Source organism: Saimiri boliviensis, chromosome 10 (genome assembly GCF_048565385.1).
Source record: "Saimiri boliviensis isolate mSaiBol1 chromosome 10, mSaiBol1.pri, whole genome shotgun sequence".
In the NCBI taxonomy this organism is placed as follows: Eukaryota; Metazoa; Chordata; class Mammalia; order Primates; family Cebidae; genus Saimiri; species Saimiri boliviensis.
Window position 1 is genome coordinate 83,046,695 of NC_133458.1, and position 17,706 is coordinate 83,064,400.

The 17,706-nt window shown below is 39.5% G+C and overlaps 1 protein-coding gene across 4 annotated transcripts; it reads right to left on the reverse strand.

Annotated features, from left to right (window-relative positions):
* Positions 1–1,268: 1,268 nt before the first annotated feature.
* AGR2 (anterior gradient 2, protein disulphide isomerase family member) lies at positions 1,269–15,240 on the reverse strand. 4 transcript variants are annotated; one of them, XM_039472610.2, is made up of 9 exons: positions 15,160–15,239; positions 11,504–11,572; positions 11,080–11,225; positions 10,740–10,803; positions 10,569–10,621; positions 8,669–8,742; positions 6,574–6,637; positions 3,521–3,604; positions 1,269–1,585 (listed from the first exon to the last, which is right to left on the reverse strand). In XM_039472610.2, exons 3-9 carry the CDS (start codon positions 11,216–11,218, stop codon positions 1,536–1,538), a joined length of 528 nt encoding a protein of 175 aa, XP_039328544.1. In that variant the 5' UTR covers positions 11,219–11,225; positions 11,504–11,572; positions 15,160–15,239; the 3' UTR covers positions 1,269–1,535. The 4 variants fall into 4 exon arrangements, with proteins under 4 accessions (XP_039328544.1, XP_039328543.1, XP_003938722.1 ...); XM_039472609.2 differs by having other exon boundaries at positions 15,142–15,213; XM_003938673.4 differs by lacking the exon at positions 11,504–11,572 and having other exon boundaries at positions 15,160–15,240.
* Between the last annotated feature and the right edge of the window lie 2,466 nt (positions 15,241–17,706).

Here is a 17,706-nt window from a genome sequence, read left to right on the forward strand (position 1 = left end):
TTTTGCTTACAATTGTAACATTTGATTTCCTATGTATATTTAAAAAGTATTTGTATGTGTTATTTTGCCATTCGTAAATTTTAAGAAGTTAACCTTAGTTCACGTCAGTCCAGTGAAAAAAATATTTTGCTGTACTATGGAAGAAGCTCGAATCGCTTAGAAGTTGTTATTTAAACTATTTGTTTATGGAAGGGAAACCTCTTTTTCATCTTCTTATCCCTCAGAGAGCTTTCTAAATGGAATATTTTACCTTTTTCAGCACATGTAAGTTACCTACTTGTGAGAAGGGAACTGATTAACCTGTGATAATTTTGCTGAAGATTTGTATGTTACTCAATAAGCCGTATATGCTCAGCACCTACTAATGGTAGGAGTCACTCTGAGAGATAGGAAAGCATTGAAAATATATCCCTGGAAAAATTGGTAATGCCAAAAGATCTGTTCAAAAAAGAATGTATCCAAAAAAGTTAAGACAAGCAACAGTTACTACGAAGCATTATATAGAGCACCATAGTCCACGGGCCAAAGAAGTCAGTAGAGTCTGGGCAGTAGAGGAATTCCATGTATTAATGAATGTGAGATTAAGTATATAGTGAAGACATTAACACACAATTCTAATTTCAGGGTAGGCAGAACACTCCCCTACCCTGATGCCACAGCCTTTCACATTTTCTAAACCTTAGTGACCTGTGATCTCCATCTGCCTCATCAGCATTCACCAGCCTTTGCTCTTCTTTCAGTCAGTCACATGTTGGCTGAATTTATTTCACTGTGGTACTCCAGGACCTTGAGAGACAAGTTCATTATAAGACCAAGTCCCAGGATTTCTTTAGGCTATGTTCGGGGGATGCAGATGTTCTTTGGATGACCTTTCTACTTACTAAGTTAGACATCTGAAAGAGAAAGCTACCTGCCACAGGCTTTCCCTGAGAGCATTAAGTTGGGCAAATTTAATAACTAAATGAAAGTGTGTACATTAGAGTGCCTGGTCAAGGTTGACTCTAGGTACTGATCCGATTTTCTTGGGATGTCTTTCTAAATATTCTTTTACCCTAAAGCACGTGGCTTGATACTTCTGTTGATTAAGCTCATGTCTACTTATAGTCATCCAATGAGAATGTGTAGTGTGGTGAGATGATAATAACTTGGTCTTTGGTCTTCATCATTTGAACTGGTTTGGGTTTTGTCTTGTCCCTTCCTTGAGCATTTCGTGTGTTTTTAATCCTGTTTGGTGAATGAATCACATCAGTTTTCTGTGAAAGACCAAGTTGGAAAAAACAGAACACCCCCGAAAGGATTTATTTTTTTAGAAAATCGTGGCTCACTGTGGTAGAACACAATATCGTCTTCATACATGTACACTTGAAACCGAATTTTTAAAATTTGTTTTTTAAAAAAATAGCTGTTGTAGCATTAAACTGTCACCAAATCAGTGTGCTCACTAGTGCTTCTGCGCTGGCCAGTCTTCTCACACCTCTTCTGGTTTCAAGTCTCAAGGCCTGACATAGACAGAAGGGCTTGTAGCTTCTTTTTCTTTACAGTTCAGTCTTCAGCAACTTGAGAGCTTTCTTCATGTTGTCAAGCACTAATAGGGGATAAAAATAGGAGCGTCAAGACACCGTCATAACTCATATTATATCAATAGATATAATAAACCCCAAACTTGGATACCTTATTCATGATTTAATGGGGTGATTTCTTTTTTGAGACAGGTCTCACTCTGTCACTCAGGCTGGCATGCACTGGCACAGTCTCTGCTCAATGCAACCTCTGCCTCCTGGGTTCAAGTGGTTTCTTCAGCCTTAGCCTCCCAAGTAGCCGGGATAAGAGGTATGCTTCACCATGCCCAGCTATTTTTTGTATTTTTGGTAGAGACAAAGTTTTCCTATGTTGCCCAGGCTGGTCGATCTACCCACCTCGGCCTCCCAAAGTGCTGGGAATACAGGCGTGAGCCACCGTGCCCAGCCTAATAGGGTGCTTTTTAATCATAAGGTGAATATTTGCTGATCTTACTGTGATTTTGAAAACATTGTATGAAACGGCTTTTGTGACCATCTAGTTTTCTAGTGTTTTCACTCCTTCCAGATACTTCATCTCTAACCCTCACTTCCAAAAGAATCCTTTTATAAGCTCTATCAGCAGAAAATAATTTTGGCTCATGTAGAAGTAAATTTTAAATCATATTTAAAATAAATGTCTATTAGTAGATATGTGCAGCTACTGTAAATTCTTTTAGAAGTAGGGGAAATATAAATAATAGCAAACCAAATGCTTTATGCACATGAATTCTTTAATCCTCATAAAACACTATTAGAACTTTATATATGCATAATGAAATAGGTAGAGGGAGGCTGAGTAGCTCGCTCAAAGTCACACAGCTACCAAGTAATGGAGCTACTGTTCCAGAGTCCACACTCTAGGTCACTGTTTCTTTAACAGCAGTTCATCAAAATGAGGTATGTGATCTACTACAAATAAGACGTCCACGTGATAGGCACTGAACAGCCTCTTATACAGTCTTCCTACAAATATTAAGTGCCTGTTCTACAAGGCATCATGATATTACCTGTGTAGGAAATCTGCCTTTGAAGAGCTTAGTCTTATTAAAATATATAGTGTTATCTCAAGAATGACTGACACTACTTGAAATGTGCTTCCCTTCGTCCAGCACACATTGGAAACCTTGCTAATGGACCATGACGATCTCTCCTGTTTCCTAGACACGGCCTCACTTTTCTTCCCAAAGTGACATTCTGAGTCAACACTGGCCAATAGAAATATCTGTGATGATGGAATTGTTCCGTGTCTGAGCACTGACACTTGTGATGTGGCTAGTGCGACTGGAGAAATGAATTTCCAACTTAAATAGCAACATGTGGCGAATGGTTACCATATTGGACAGTGCAGTTCTAGGCAGCCACTACTCATTGAAGAGAGTTGGTTCCTAGGATAAAACCCAATTTTCTTCCCAGAGGACTCATCAGATGTCCCAGCTAGGTACAGTCTTGCACTGAGGTACTCATCAGCCTTAAGTCAGTCACTCTCTTTTTTTCGTTCCTGGCAACCACAGGGAAGGTGATTTTCTTGGCAACCATTTGGATCATCTTTCCTACTGATCTCTAAAGTGAACCTGAATTTAATTTTAAGCTGGACTACATGCTTTCACTTTTGTTGTTTAAAAAATTAAAACATGCAGATGATCACAATTATTACACTCCGTTCTGTGATAGAAGGAGTGTGTGCTAGTATACTGAAGAGAAAACCGGAAAATTAGGTAATGTCATAGAATCCTCCTAGAGAAAGATACTTAATCTAAATAATTCATCTTCAATTGAGAATAAAAACAAATAAACAAACCTGAGATGGAAAGAGTGTGTGATTTGCCTGAGGATGCAAGGCTAGTTAGAGTCAAACAGTCTGGGGCGCCCCTAAGCCTGGCTCTCTCTCACTTTATTGCTATCACTGTAGCAATAAAGGTGTTCAACCCTTGGCCAACATCCCCGTTGAAGGTAACACTTACACAGAGATACATCTGAAGGTTCGTAAGCATAGAGACGATTTGAGTATCTTCCAGTGATATCAGCTCTAACTGTCAGAGATGGGTCTGCAAAGATAAATGAAGCAAAAGAGAATGAAATGCTTTGTTTTCAAATAACCTCTATCTGCTGCCCAGCCCCTGTCAGTTAGCAGCAAATGCAGGGCCGGAAGCATCAACAGCTGTGCAGTGCTATTTGCGGTAAAGGTTATGAACCCTTCCGTCCTATCTACAGCAACCTGAAAACAGAGTAATATACACTTAGGGGTGACATGCTGTTTAGTTTTTTTCGTGAAAACATTAGCATTCTCCACTGTAAAATTATTTTAAATTCTTGAAATGATTGTATTGTAGTTTACATGTTTCTAGATCATTAGAAACCCACATCTAATGCTAGGTTTCAAAACAAGAGTTTTTTTTTTTTTTTTTTTTTTTTTTTAATAGTCAAACGCAAATCCTTAACAACAGCAAAATTCAAATAAACATATCGTACTGTCACTATATATTACTTTATTGTTAATTAGCCTCATTTTTAAAAATAGAGATTGATTTTCTCTTAGGTATACTTATATTCCTCTAAATTTAAATCCATCTTGTCATGTTTTATATTTAACTTGAAGTGATCTAATTAATGGGAAAAATGGGTATTTTAAAATTAAGGTGCATCCAAGAGGGAAGCATGAGCATACAGAGAGGTCTGGAAACCTTGCCTTGAGAGAAGTAATAGAAAGAACCTAGGACACGTGTCCTGAAAACGAGACACGAAGGACACGTGAGAACCATCTGGATGTTTGCAAAGTCTGTCGCTGGTATTGGAGTGGGCAATCTGTCATTTCAGAATGTTGGACTAAGGCCAGAAACAAATTACAAGAAGCAGATGTACATTTATTCAGCAGATTTAAGACCAACTATACTTCTGTTTGGTGTGCGGGATACAAAGACACGGTCTAATCTTTGTAAGAAATTAACCTAAGAAGGGCCTTTTAAATACCCAACTAGCAGCTCGCAACCCTGGCTGCTCATTGGAATCATCTGCAGAGCTGTAAATACTGTGGATGCCTGCATCCCCGCGCCCCCCCCACCCACCGAGATTGTGATTTAATTGGTTTGAGGTGTGGCCTGGGCAACTTGATTTATAAAATCCCCCAGGTGATTCTAACACTTAGCCACGGTGACTGCTACGGAGCTGGAAAAGCAAGCTGTCTTGGAGCCGCTTCTTAGGACGGAAGGAATTGAATGTTAAAATGCTCTTCCACGGAGATGCTGTAAAAAGAATTCTTTTACAAGGTATGACCAGACAGCCTATAAATTCCCTTTCAAAGTTAGGATTCCAAATGTTCTGAATTCTATCAAAACTAAACCTATAAAATTAGTGCTTTTGTTCAGCCTTCCTTTTCTTCTATCTCGTTTTTCTTTTCCGTGTTTTATACATTCATTGTAACTTTAATTAATTATACTGGTGAATCATGCATGATTAGAGTGAACTCTTCTAAGTTATGAATTTCATTATGGGTTGTCCTTAAATTAGTATGACTTTGAACAAAGCTAAACTCAGTACATTTCATTTAGTAATTCAGCACATATTGATGGAGAGCCTACCACAGGGTCGTGCTGGAAATATCATGGTGAGCAGAAATAGCTACAGTATCTGCCATAGGGGCTTATAGTTCAATGTGGGAATATTTACTACATAACCACCCCCAAAATGCAAAATTATTCCTGAGGAAAGGACGACTAAAAAGAGAAATATAGTACCACAAGAGCACATGGCAGGGATTTCACCAGGTCAATGAATGATGATGATTGGCGAGTTAATGATGTGAAATTGGGGGACAGAGAAGGTAGTGGGAAAAGTACCAGTGGCAGGAAGGAGCATGTGGCTCCTTTCATTTCTCTTTCCTACCTTGCTTATTTTAAAAACAAATAATTATTTTTAAAATATTTTTTATATTTTTAAATTTTTTTAAATATTTAAATTATTTTTTAAATTAAAAAAAAATTCCTGTTTTTTTTTTTTTTTTTTTTTTGAGACAGAGTCTGGCTCTGTCGCCCAGGCTGAAGTGCAGTGGCACCATCTTGCAACCTCTACCTCCCAGGTTCAAGCAATTCTCGGGCCTCAGCCTCCCAGGTAGCTGGGATTACAGGGGCCTGCCACCATGTCTGGCTAATTTTTTTTGTGTGTTTTTAGTAGAGACAGGGTTTTACCATGTTGGCCTGGCTGGTTTTGAACTCCTGACCTCAAGTGACCCTCCTTGGCCTCTCAAAGTGCTAGGATTACAGGCATAAGTCACCCCACCCTGCCTTTTCCTAACTTTCTTAAAAATAACGATCAAAAATATCAGGTAGAAAAATCTAACACATAAATCGGGAGCTTGTTAGATTAAAAAATAAGTATTTGCCGTCCTCTTGTAGTCAGGAAATTTATCAATATGTTTAAATAGCGAATAGAGTGCTCTGTTCTCAGATGTACTGTAGCAGAAGATGAAAAGTTACAATCAGCATGTGAGAAAAGAAAGTGTTCTGTGGAAATAGGTAGAAGCTCACATTTTCTAAAGAAAATATGTTGTGGAACTGGCTGGGGCCGGTGGCTCATGCCTGTAATCTCAGCACCTTGGGAGGCCGAGGCAGGCGGATCACAAGGTCAGGAGATTGAGACCATCCTGGCCAACTTGGTGAAACCCCATCTCTACTAAAAATAAAAAAAATTAGCTGGGTGTGTTGGCGCGCACCTGTAGTCTCAACTGTTCGGGAGGCTGAGGCAGGAGAATAGCTTCAACCTGGGAGGTGGCGGTTGCAGTGAGCTGAGACCGTGCCTGCTGCACTCCGGCCTAGTGACAGAGCGAGAATCCATCTCAAAAAAAAAAAAAAAAAAAAAGAAAAATGAAAAAAGTACATGTGAAACTTAAAGGAATGTCATACGCCTTGCTAGAGCTTAGTGATGACCTTGGCCATGGTGAAGTGGCAAAGGACAGTGGGGAGGAGAGAAGGAAGGTGGCGGCACTGAGTTTCAGAGTGGCTTCGTTATCACTTCCACTTACCAACAAACATAATCCTGGGGACATACTGGCCATCAGGAGAAAGGTGTTTGTCAGTTGTTTCATACTAAGATAAAAAGAAAAGCATCTTTTAGTTTACTTTTCAGTTATTTTCAAACTTGTTAATACAAGAATCTGTCTAGTTCTGACCAGGCACCCTAAGATATTAAAAGGCACCTCTCTTCCACAAAGAGTTTATTGTATAGATGAGGAGACAAGTTGTAAGTGTGAAATAATAAATAAGATAGAGCAAAACACGAGATAAAGTGCTGAATGGATGTGATAAAGAGCAAAAAATTTAAGGGAGAATTTGGAAGGAGTTACTGTGTTTGGGAAAAACATCTTGGATGAAGTAAGAGGATATTAAGGAAGAAAACATGCAGATGTAATTTCTAGAGAAATTAGACAAATACAAGATTTTCTTGACTATTCATTTATCCATTCATCAATTTTTTTTTAGAACTGTATTTAGCAATGCACAGTGCTTATCTTTAATAAGTGCACACTCTATTGAGAGAGGTAGAAAAATGAATATTGACGATTCAGTCGGGGAGATATTACGGTGTAGGATATGCAGGTTCGGTGGGTGCTCTGAGGAAGACCTTTAGTCCAGAATGCAGATTGCACCCTGGATTAGGAGTTTCTGAAGCGGATAAGGAGGAATCTTTAAAAATGAGCAGGAGTCAGTTATGTGGAAAGAAAGCCACTCCATGGATGGGGAAGAGTATGAAGAGGACAGGCTGAGCATTTTCTCCTATGGCCAAGTGCTGAGGAAGGACTACGTTTGGGGGACGCTTGAGGGCAGTGGTGAGAAGATGCTAGAGCTGTTTCAGGAGCAAGCTCAGGAACGACTTTGCACACCATGCCATAGTGTTTTCCTTTGTTCCGAAATAGGTAAGAACCACTGGAGGGATATTACAGGAGGAACTGTGTCCCCGATGTGGTCTGTAAAGCAATTACTCTGACAGCCACGTGGGATTAGGCAGGTTTATCTTTCAGACTTGGAGCCATTTAGTCATATTACAGTAAGCTAGGGAAAGTGAATGAGGCTTACTAAAATACTGGTCCTGAGTTTATAGATAAGTGACGAATAGCAGGAACGCTTGGGATTTAGAAGCACGGGGCTTCTTGAATGCTGTGGGTGAGTAGGAGAGTCTAATCTAGCACAGTGCCAATTTCAATAAAATAGGAAATAGAGAAAGAAAAGCTATTGGAAAAGCCCAAACCAAGATGATTAATGCAGCGTGGAACATACTGAGTTTAAGCTGATTATGAGATATCTGAAATATGGTTGGATAGATAAGTTGTTTCATGTTTGGGAAAGATGCAGGAATTATTAGTGTGTTGAAATTGATTAAAGGCAGTTGTAGATGAAGTTATCCACTGAATATAAAATGTGGAAAGAGGAAAGGGTCAAGTAGAGAGTCATGTCACATTAAGAAGTAGGAAGAGGAAGAGGAGCCATGGAAGAGAGGCAAAGAAGAGCTACTGGTATGGAGCACTCTTTAAGGAAGCCAGCCTGTGAAGAGGAAGGGCTGGAGGGCTCAAAAGGACATAGGAATAGGTAGAGTGACTTTTCATTTGTTTACTTTTAGAAGAAAAATGAAGTGTTAGTATATAGCAAGAAGAATTTGCAAAGACAGAAAGCTTGAGCATCATGAGGGGTGGTGATGGTGAAGTAAGGTGGGAATGCATGAAGCTAAGGCACAAGAGGCATGATTAGGGTGGGAAGGCCAGAGAGCTATCTCTTCCGAAGAGAGAGGTGAGCAGGATTAAGAATGGGTGTAGGGAAGCCAGGACTGCAGAAGGATGGGCACAGCAAGTAGCAAAAATCCTCCAGTTACTATAGCAACAGAAAACATTCTCACTATAGGAGAGAATTTTTCAGACAAACTAAGATGATTAATTACTCAACAGACATGCCAAATGGATTATTAATAAAATGAAATATCTTTCTTCTCTCTCTAATCTATGAGATGGGATATTTGGAAGCAATCCCAGTTAATGTGGTGTGACTAAGATGTACAGGAAAAATGAATCATTCATTTCAAGTAATGAGCCATAGAGAAATGTTAGTAATGATGTAAAGGAAACTTACAACCAGATTGAGGAGGACAAACTGCTCTGCCAACTTCTGGATTTCTTTATTCTCGGCAAACACTTTCTTTAAAGCTGTAAGATAAAGAAAAATCATTAAACATCCAACTTAGCCTTGGTTAAAAGCCTTGCTCTATTTTAAGTTAAATTGCATTTTATTTATTGATTGAATGTGTTTTAAATACAATATTCTACTTTGGCCTTTCAGCAAATGATGAGTGAAGTAATATCCATGGCACTGACTAGCTCTGCTTTCTATTCACTCATTCATCCTTCATTCATCAATGTATTTTTTTTCCATCTCATATTTATTGAATGGCTGCCATGTGTTAAGCCCTGTGTTATGTCCTAGGGATAGTGCAGTGGAAAGAAAAATAATTTTTTTTTTTAATAGAGCCCCAACGCTTGCATGGGAGATAAACCATAAACAAAGAAATTAATAGATAATTTCAGATAGCGATATGTACTTTGAAGAAAAATAAAGCAAAGCAAGGGGTTTAAAAACTGAGTGGTCAGGGCAGATCTTCCCGGGGAGGTAACATTGGAGTGAGGGAGTGATCCATTCTGGGGTAGGTCACTGTGGGCAGGGGAAGCTGCAACAGCAAAAGCTGTGAGGAGGAAATGAGTTCAGATGGGGGAGGAACAGCATGAAGGCCAGGCTAGAGAGAGTGAAGAAAGCAGGAGGAGAGTGGTAGGAAGGCAGAGATAGCCATTGGCCAGATTCCATCAGCCTCATAGCGTGTGGTCAGGAATTTGGATTTAATTCTGTGATAAGAAGCCACCTGAGTGATGAGATCTGACTTATGTTTACCAGCCTCACTCTGGCTTCTATGTGGACTGGCTGTAGGGTGGCCAGGCAGGTGACTGTTAGGGAGTCTAGACACGATCGGCTCTTGGCTTAGACCAGGGCAGCAGCATGGAGGCAATAGGAAGTGACTGGATTTGGGCCCTGTCCAAAATGCAACTTTTCTTTTTATCCGAAAGAGAGAATCCTTTTAATCCTTCAGCAAGTCTCTGTGAAAACAGTATGCTTACAATAAAAGTGAGAAGGGAGCACCTAAAATACCCTCTAGAGGCTTGCTATGTCATTCAGCATTAACTGCCTCATCTCCTGTGTGTGTGAATGGCCAAGGAATGACAGGAAGTCCATTTGTCAGTAGTTCAGTAATTCCTTTCACCACTGCTGCCAGCTGAAGTCCTCACTCTTCCAGAGACCAAGAAAAAGTCTAGTATAGTTGCAAAGATGACTGTGTTTCCTGTGAGAAGAAGTGTACGAGCTCCCCGCTTAATCAGATATGCTCTGGCAGATCTGGGAGTCCAAATACTGACACACAATGCCTGTTGTAAGAAAGATGGCAAGTTCCTTACAAGCATTACTCAGGGCATCTGTGTCATCCACTAATTTTCTTGCTATGCAGTATGGAATAGGTGAGAGGATGTAGAAAAATAGAACCAAGAGGGGCCAGTATTTGTCGTATATCGTAAAATGAAAGTGTAGAGCCCCTTGTTTAAGAATTACTAAGAATTTTAAGACAACGATAGCAGAGTTGAAACCAAGTGTGGGAACCTTCTAAGCTCTGGTCCCTGTGTGATGGTACAGGTTTCATGTCCATGAAGCTGGCGCTCGTTTTAGGATATATTTTGAAGCCGGTGTATTGAATGTGGACTGTAAGAGAAATCAAGGAGTTGAAGATGAATCCTAAAGCTAGTTTTTCAAAATATGCACTAATGGTTATCGCAAAGTGTGGAGATATTTGAAGTTGCTTTTTAATGTGTTTTTACTATATAAAATGATCTTTTTTATGCAACTGTGGTTCTAAGGATACAAACATGAGTGATCTGAACCCTGGCCGCAAGACTAAAAGCCTATAAAGTAAATCATATTTAGAAGAATAAATTACCTTGACTGTGTGGGCATTCATCCAAATGATGAATAATCATCAAGGGTTTGTTGCTTTAAAAGACAAAGAGATTAGACAAATTTTAATGAGTAAGATTTCACATATAGCTCGATGTCACTAGGTGGTGCTCTTGAGAGCTTTGAGAGAGCTCTAAGTAACCCTGATCTTTACCTTGTCTTGGATTTGTATAAAGCTTCTTCATATGTCTGAGTCCAGATGAGTTGATCACCCCAACCTAGAACGAAATGAGTCAGTATATGTGAAGCTTTTGTAAATTCAGATCCAGAGCTGTTGAAAAGCAATGGTAAAGACTAGGATAAATATACACCTGATACTAAAAAAAGAAGAAAAACCCTTAGAGAAAGCAGAAATACTTATAAACAATGATAAATCTAGAAGCAATGCAACCAAAAATAACCTGGTACCAGGTTAGCACCAGGTTTAAGCACTGAGAGAGGAAATCTTTTCCAATTAAGTAGCAGTTGAAAACCAACAAGAAGCTGACTCCTACCTCTGGAGAGGGTCTGGGGCAGTTTGGGTTGAGAGTCCTTCGTGTCCTTTTTAGCTCCAGGTTTGACTGTGGTATCTTTGGCCAGAGTGTAGGAGAGGGCCACAAGGAGCAAGAATGCTGACACTGAAATTTTCTCCATGGCAACTCTAGTATGGAAAACCAACCCAAATCAGTAAGGCGAAAATGAACCAGCGGTCTTCAGGGTCTGCAGGTTGCCCCACAGTGGTGGAATATGCCAGAAACTGAGGCTCTGCTGAGACTGGACATGTGAGATGGGAGTAAACAGCTCTGTTCAATGGGATTTTCCTAAGAATACAGATGGTCTTTGACTTACAACTGAGTAATGTTGCAAGAAACCCTGTAAGCTAAAAATATTGCAAGTCAAAATGCATTCAGAGTAGCTTCTCCTTTCCCAGGGTCTTACTTTCTGTGGTTTCAGCTCTCCACGGTCAGCTGCAGTCCAAAATAGATGAGCACAGTGCAATAATATATTCTGAAAGAGAGACCAAATTCACCTAACTTTCATTACAAGATACTGTTGTAATTGTTCTTTTATTAGCTCTTGAGAATCTGTTACTGTGCTTAATTTATAATTTCAACTTTATCAGAGATATGTACATATAGGAAAAAACAGCAAATGTAGTGTTTGGTGCTAATCTGCAGCTTTAGGCATCCACCAGGAGTCATGGACCATTACCCCACAGATAATGGGGGGAACTGCTGTAATACCCCTAACCTCCTGAAGACCACGGCTAAACCTGCCTTACATATGCTCAGAACACTTGCATCAGCCTACAGTTGAGAAAAGCCATCCAACACAAAGCCCATTTTATAGTAAAGTGTTGAATGTCTCAAGTAATTTTTATGAATATTGTATTGGAAGTAAAAACCAGAATGGTTTTGTATGGATACTTGATGTACAGTTTCTACTGAATGTGTATTGCTTTTGCACCATAATAAAGTAAAAAAAAATTAAGTCAAACCATTGTAAGTTGTAACTGTCTGCATACAGTATGGATATCTGTCTACTGATCCACATAGATACAGATAAAAAGATAAAGATTTCTATAGAGTTATCTATATAGATAGACATTTATATAGAAATATATATATATATATATGTATGTATATATACTTTTTTTTTTTGGAGACAAGGTCTCACTCTGCTGCCCAGGCTGGAGTGCAGTGGCACAATCTTGGCTCATGGCAACCTGCACCTCCTGGGTTCAAGTGGTCCTCCCTCCTCAGCCTCTCAAATAGCTGGGACTACAGGCACATGCCACCATACTTGGTTGTGTGTGTGTGTGTGTGTGTTAGTAGAGATGGAGTATTGCCATGTTTCCCAGGCTGGTCGCAAACTTCTAGGCTCAAGCCATCTGCCTGTCTCAGCTTCCCAAAGTGCTGGAATTACAGGCATAAGACACCATGCCCAGCCTCACATTTTAATTTTATACTTAAAAAGTAAAGTACTAGAAGGCAGGTTAGGGGTTACCCCCTCTTTTCTCACCTCCCCAGCACTTCCTTGTATGGATGAAGAATCTGAAGTTCAGAGACAGAAAGATTTGTGAGATGGCTTCAGAACAAAGCCTTCTGGATCTTGTTATTTTGCAGTGCTAGCTCCTGTCTTCCCTCCCTGAAACAATTATCCTAAACATACACACTTCTCTAAAATTCAGTTAAATGGGGACATTGCCATCGAAGAAGAAGATATGAATAAAACAGTTCTTAACTTCATTTATAACATGCCAACTCTGTCACTTATCTGAAGGCTACCTATGCAGCTCTCTCCCTAATGTAACATTTACTCAAACTCTGTATTAGCTCTGGGTTAACTAAGACACACCAATGACACGTTCTTTCCACTGAAACAACTCTTTGACCCTCTGTATGGGCCTGTATAGGTAGGTGATGGTAGGCATACAAGTTAGTGCACAAAAGTATTTGGTGCAATTTGTAACAGATAAATAAGCCCCAGGGATCTCTCTCTCTCTCTCTCTCTCTTTTTTTTTTCTTTAAACAGTCTTGCTCTGTCACCCAGGCTGGAGTGCAGTGACACAATCACAGCTCAACACAGCCTCTTCCTCCCAGGTTCAGGTGATTCTCATGTCTCAGCCTTTCAAGTGGCTGGGACTTCAGGCATGTACCACCATGCCCATCTAATTTTTTAGCAGAGAGTGTTTCACCACGTTGGCCAGGCTGGTCTTGAACTCCTGACCTCAAGTGATCTGCCTGCCCCAGCCTCCCAAAGTACTGGGATTACAGGCATAAGCCACCACGACCAGCCAAAATCTTAGTTAAATTACTTCTCTTTATGCTATTCCACAGTTGATTCCCAGGAAAAGCTAAAGCCTTTTAACAGGAAAGTAAATGGCAAGATAAGTTTTGTGAGTGAGGAGGGAGGGAGGGAGGGAGGGAAGGAGTAAAGTGAGTTGCTCTAGCAAGTCACTAAGATTGTCCAAGTGGCTGTAACAAGGAAGGCCGGAGACTCGGGATTCTTGTAAAGGCAAATACTGCAAGGGCTAAAAAGGAAATGTGAAACCACAGCACCTAACTCTAGTATTGCTGTAGGTTTTGAATGAACTCAAACTCTGCAAAGGTATTAGTATTTTTAAGAGAGAAGTTTTTCATAATCTAGTATCTTTAGTGCAAACCTTTGCTAAGCATGAGCTGATTTTTTTTAAAAAGGTGTTACAAAGTTACTAGATCAAAATGACGCTTTGTATTTAACTGACCAATTGTTAACAAATTCATAGAATGTAAATACAAAATGTCTTAGAAAGATGTGAGCAAAAATCAGGGTTATACTTTGTTCATTTTCTATACCCATAAAGATGTGGAAATGCCAATACAACTTTTGTCTTCTAGAGTTTTGCAAAAACAACTCAAATGTACACTGTAAGCCAATAATTCTCAGCCCTCTTTGTATAAAAACTTATTTTTAATGTTAAAAAATCAAGAACTTTTATATGAGGATAATTATACTTTTTGAATCTATAAACATTTGATTTTTACTTTTATGCATAACAGTATCTATGAATGTTCTAAAATATAGTAAATTGATGGTACAGCATTTTCATTTACTTAGTCCATTTACAGTTCTTGTTGTACAATTAGCTACTAGGACCCCTTGTAATACCTCCAGAGATTACAGGTTGGAACTATTGATATATTGCTTGTGTTTTATGGCAGGATGACTCAAGGAAGGCTAATGTAACTCCTGCTATACAAACATCCAGCTCTGGGGTGACTTTCTGAGATTCACTCTACTGAGTTTTTATAATATGAATAGATTCTGCTCTGCAAACTTCCTGCATAAACCACCTCAAAACAATTCCAACCATGAAAGATAATGATAATTTGGAGACACACAGACACACACAGGTACACACACACACACACACACACACACACACACACACAATGTGACGCCAGCACTTTCCACTCATCATCCTGCCTCTGTCTTCTTGCCTTTTGTAAAGAATGAATGTGCAAGAAATTTCAGTGTCCTTGTTTGTAAATGCTTCAGGAAAGCAACCAGATTTCTCCTCTCCTCTAATAGCCTATCCCATGAATTTAAAAATTGCAGATGCAACAAGGATATCTGCACCAAAGAGAGAAAAGAAAACTGTTTTTTGATTTGCAGTAATATATTCCAAGCAGGCAATCCGAGCTGAGGTGTCACAATGGAGAAGCCTACCGGGCTTTGCTTTAGCCCGTGGGAAAGAAGCAGAGCTTTAGATGATGACAGAGACGAAAATCCCTGGACCCTGTCCCAGGCTTGAAAAATCCTAGGATTCACCGACTCTTGGAAATTTTGTTTCCGAAGGGAGAAAGCATTCCTTTGAATGAACTTGGGAATGTCACACTGTGCCAGCTCTAGCCAAAGAAAGGCCCCAGTGAGCCTTGGGTAGAAATTCCATGATTCCCTCTCCAAATCCTACTTTATTGCCCTTGGAAACTTGCACTTCTCTGTTGCTTGATTGCCTACAACTTTATACAGTAATCAGAGGCCGAAAGTCACTCCAGCAGGTGCCCTTCTAAAGCTGCTCTCAGGAGCCTTACCTGGATTTCCTCACCCACCTGCCTTGTGTGAGCCGGCGGCTAGGATTCGGTCCAAGCTTCTGAGTGTGCCAGCACAGCTGAGCCTCTATTTATGCACCAGGGCACACCTCAGTCCCACCCACTAGTGCTGTATTTACTTGTTGCTAACTCAGAAACGAACCTTCCTTTTCCCACATGATTGTCTCTCCTGGGTTAAAGAGTTCCTTGTTTTTAAAAATAATGTTTCAAAAGCGTGCTTTTCAGTATGCATGTTTTTAACTGTTTGTGAAGTACATTGTTAAGAGGTTTTGAAACGATGGGCAGAGTGCCAAATCCAGGTAGACTTTGAATGAAGACATTTGATTTGCCTGAAGGCTGATTTGTCTTTATATGATTGGACGGAGTTTGTAGTCAGTAGTCTTTTTTTTTTTTTTTTTTTCTCCGCCTTGGACAGACCGCCTTTATTTACTTGAAAACACACAAGAGATGATTCACAATTCTGATCCTCACAGTCATATAACCTGCCATACTCCATTATGATAAAAATTATTTTCTATAATACTTCCCCACTCCTGTCAAAAAAATGCACCCGAACTACTACAGGTATGGGAAAAAAAAAAAACAAAAAACCAACAACAAATCAATTAAGCCATATAATAATTCAAAACTGAGGAAGTATTGGGGAAAAAAAAAACCAGCCTAATACTGTGAGCCTGTATAATTGCCTTGCCACTGAATGTATGCAGCAACTTCCCTGCAAAGAGTTCAAAGGTATTTCACAGATAATCTCTTACTTAAAGGCAAACTTTCCTGCTAGGCAAGCAGGAAGCCGTTTCCTACATTTTTTCAGACCTAAAAACTAAGATCTGCAACTATTTTTTTTTCCCCACTCAAGATTTATTTAATTACTCCCTGAAGATTTTAAAACTGGGATTTCAGTTTTCTCTCTGTAAATTTTAATCCTGTATTTTGTTTGTGAAGTTGTGTGCTGTCTTTAAAAGCTCAGAATGGAAAATATTTTAACGAGAGAAAGTTAACTGGGCTGCAAGCCCTATATAAATGACTTTTAAAAATGAGTTAAGATTGGCCAGGCTTGGTGGCTCATGCCTGTAATCCCAGCACTTTGGGAGGCTGCTGAGGTGGGTGGATCACAAGGTCAGGAGATCGAGACCATCCTGGCCAACATGGTCAAACCCATTCTCCATTGAAAATACAAAAATTAGCCGGGCATGATGGTGTGCACCTGTAGTTCCAGCTACTCAGGATGCTGAGGCAGGAGAATCGCTTGAACCTGGGAGGTGGCTGTTGTGGCCAGCCAAGATTGTGCCATTGCACTCCAGCCTGGGTGACAAGAGCAAAACTCAGTCTCAAAAAATTAAATAAATAAATAAATAAATAAAGTAAAATAAAATGAGTTAAGATCACAATATTTCAAAAGCATTTGCAAGTATGTATATTTTTCCAACAAATCTTTGAATTCTGTGGGCAAAACTGTGATTCTCCAAATACTGAATTTCCTTTCAATTCTAAGTGAATTTACAGAAATAATTAATTCAGGACTTTAAAATCAATGATTTGAGCAAAATTCTTAAAACTAGCAGGCCCTTATATAGACCCTAAGAATATTCCGTTTCATTCCCTCATTTTGCAGATGAATAAATGAAGATAGCAAAACATTTATAACTTTTTGAAGGTCTCACAACTAGTTTAGGGCAGAGTGGGGACAAAAGTCTTCCAGTCCCTTACCTGCTGAAAGTCAAAAGTGGATGGGATTTGGACTCAGGAGATTCCCTTCTGGTCCTGCATCCTGGTGCGTGCTGGTCAGATGATCTGCGATCTCATTTAACATCCCCAACACTTCAGTTTCTCCATCTATGATATGGGGATAATATTAACATATTGGACTGTTTTGAATATTCAATGACTTAAGGAATATTAAATGACTTTTTCCTATACTGCCATATGGTTTTTCCCTCTATACCTTTCTGTGTCATTTTTTCCTTTTCTTACAAGGACACCAGCCATATTATAGTTGGTCTCAGCCTAATGACCTACTTTAACTTAATTACCTCCTTAAAGACCCTGTTCTGAAGTACTGAGGATTGTACTGGGTATTAAGACTTCAACATATGAATTTTTTGTGGGACACAATTCAGCCCATAACATTTGGTAAAAATAATTAATGCATGCTGGGCTTAATACCTAGGTGTTGGGTTGATGTGTGCAGCAAACCACCATGGCGCACGTTTACCTGTGTAACAAGCCTGCACATCCTGACTGTGTACTCTAGAACGTAGAAAAGAGTCTCTGAATTGTTATAATTAATTATAGTGATATAATTATTCTATACTCCTGTGCCTAATCTTATGTCAGTAAAAACCCAGAGTTTGTCATAGTGGCTGAGGGATGCCAAGGAGAAGGTAATTATTAGAACATACCTTACACATACTATTGTGGCTGTGGAATCTTTGGCATACCTGTCTTGGTGTGAGGTAACTAGAGTTCTGTAGGTGATGTATATAGTATGCTTTGAGACAAGCGGAGGAGGGGTTTTTCTTATAGGCTATTAAACTTCACTTTTAACAG

Excerpts from the sequence above, each read along its gene's own strand:
- AGR2 (XM_003938673.4), bottom strand. The coding sequence starts at position 11,218 with ATGGAGAAAATTTCAGTGTCAGCATTCTTGCTCCTTGTGGCCCTCTCC. Across the intron at positions 10,804-11,079 it reads GCCCCAGACCCTCTCCAGAG|GTTGGGGTGATCAACTCATC; the intron begins GTAGGAGTCAGC and ends ATTTCGTTCTAG. Across the intron at positions 3,605-6,573 it reads CCCCAGGATTATGTTTGTTG|ACCCATCTCTGACAGTTAGA; the intron begins GTAAGTGGAAGT and ends TTATCTTTGCAG.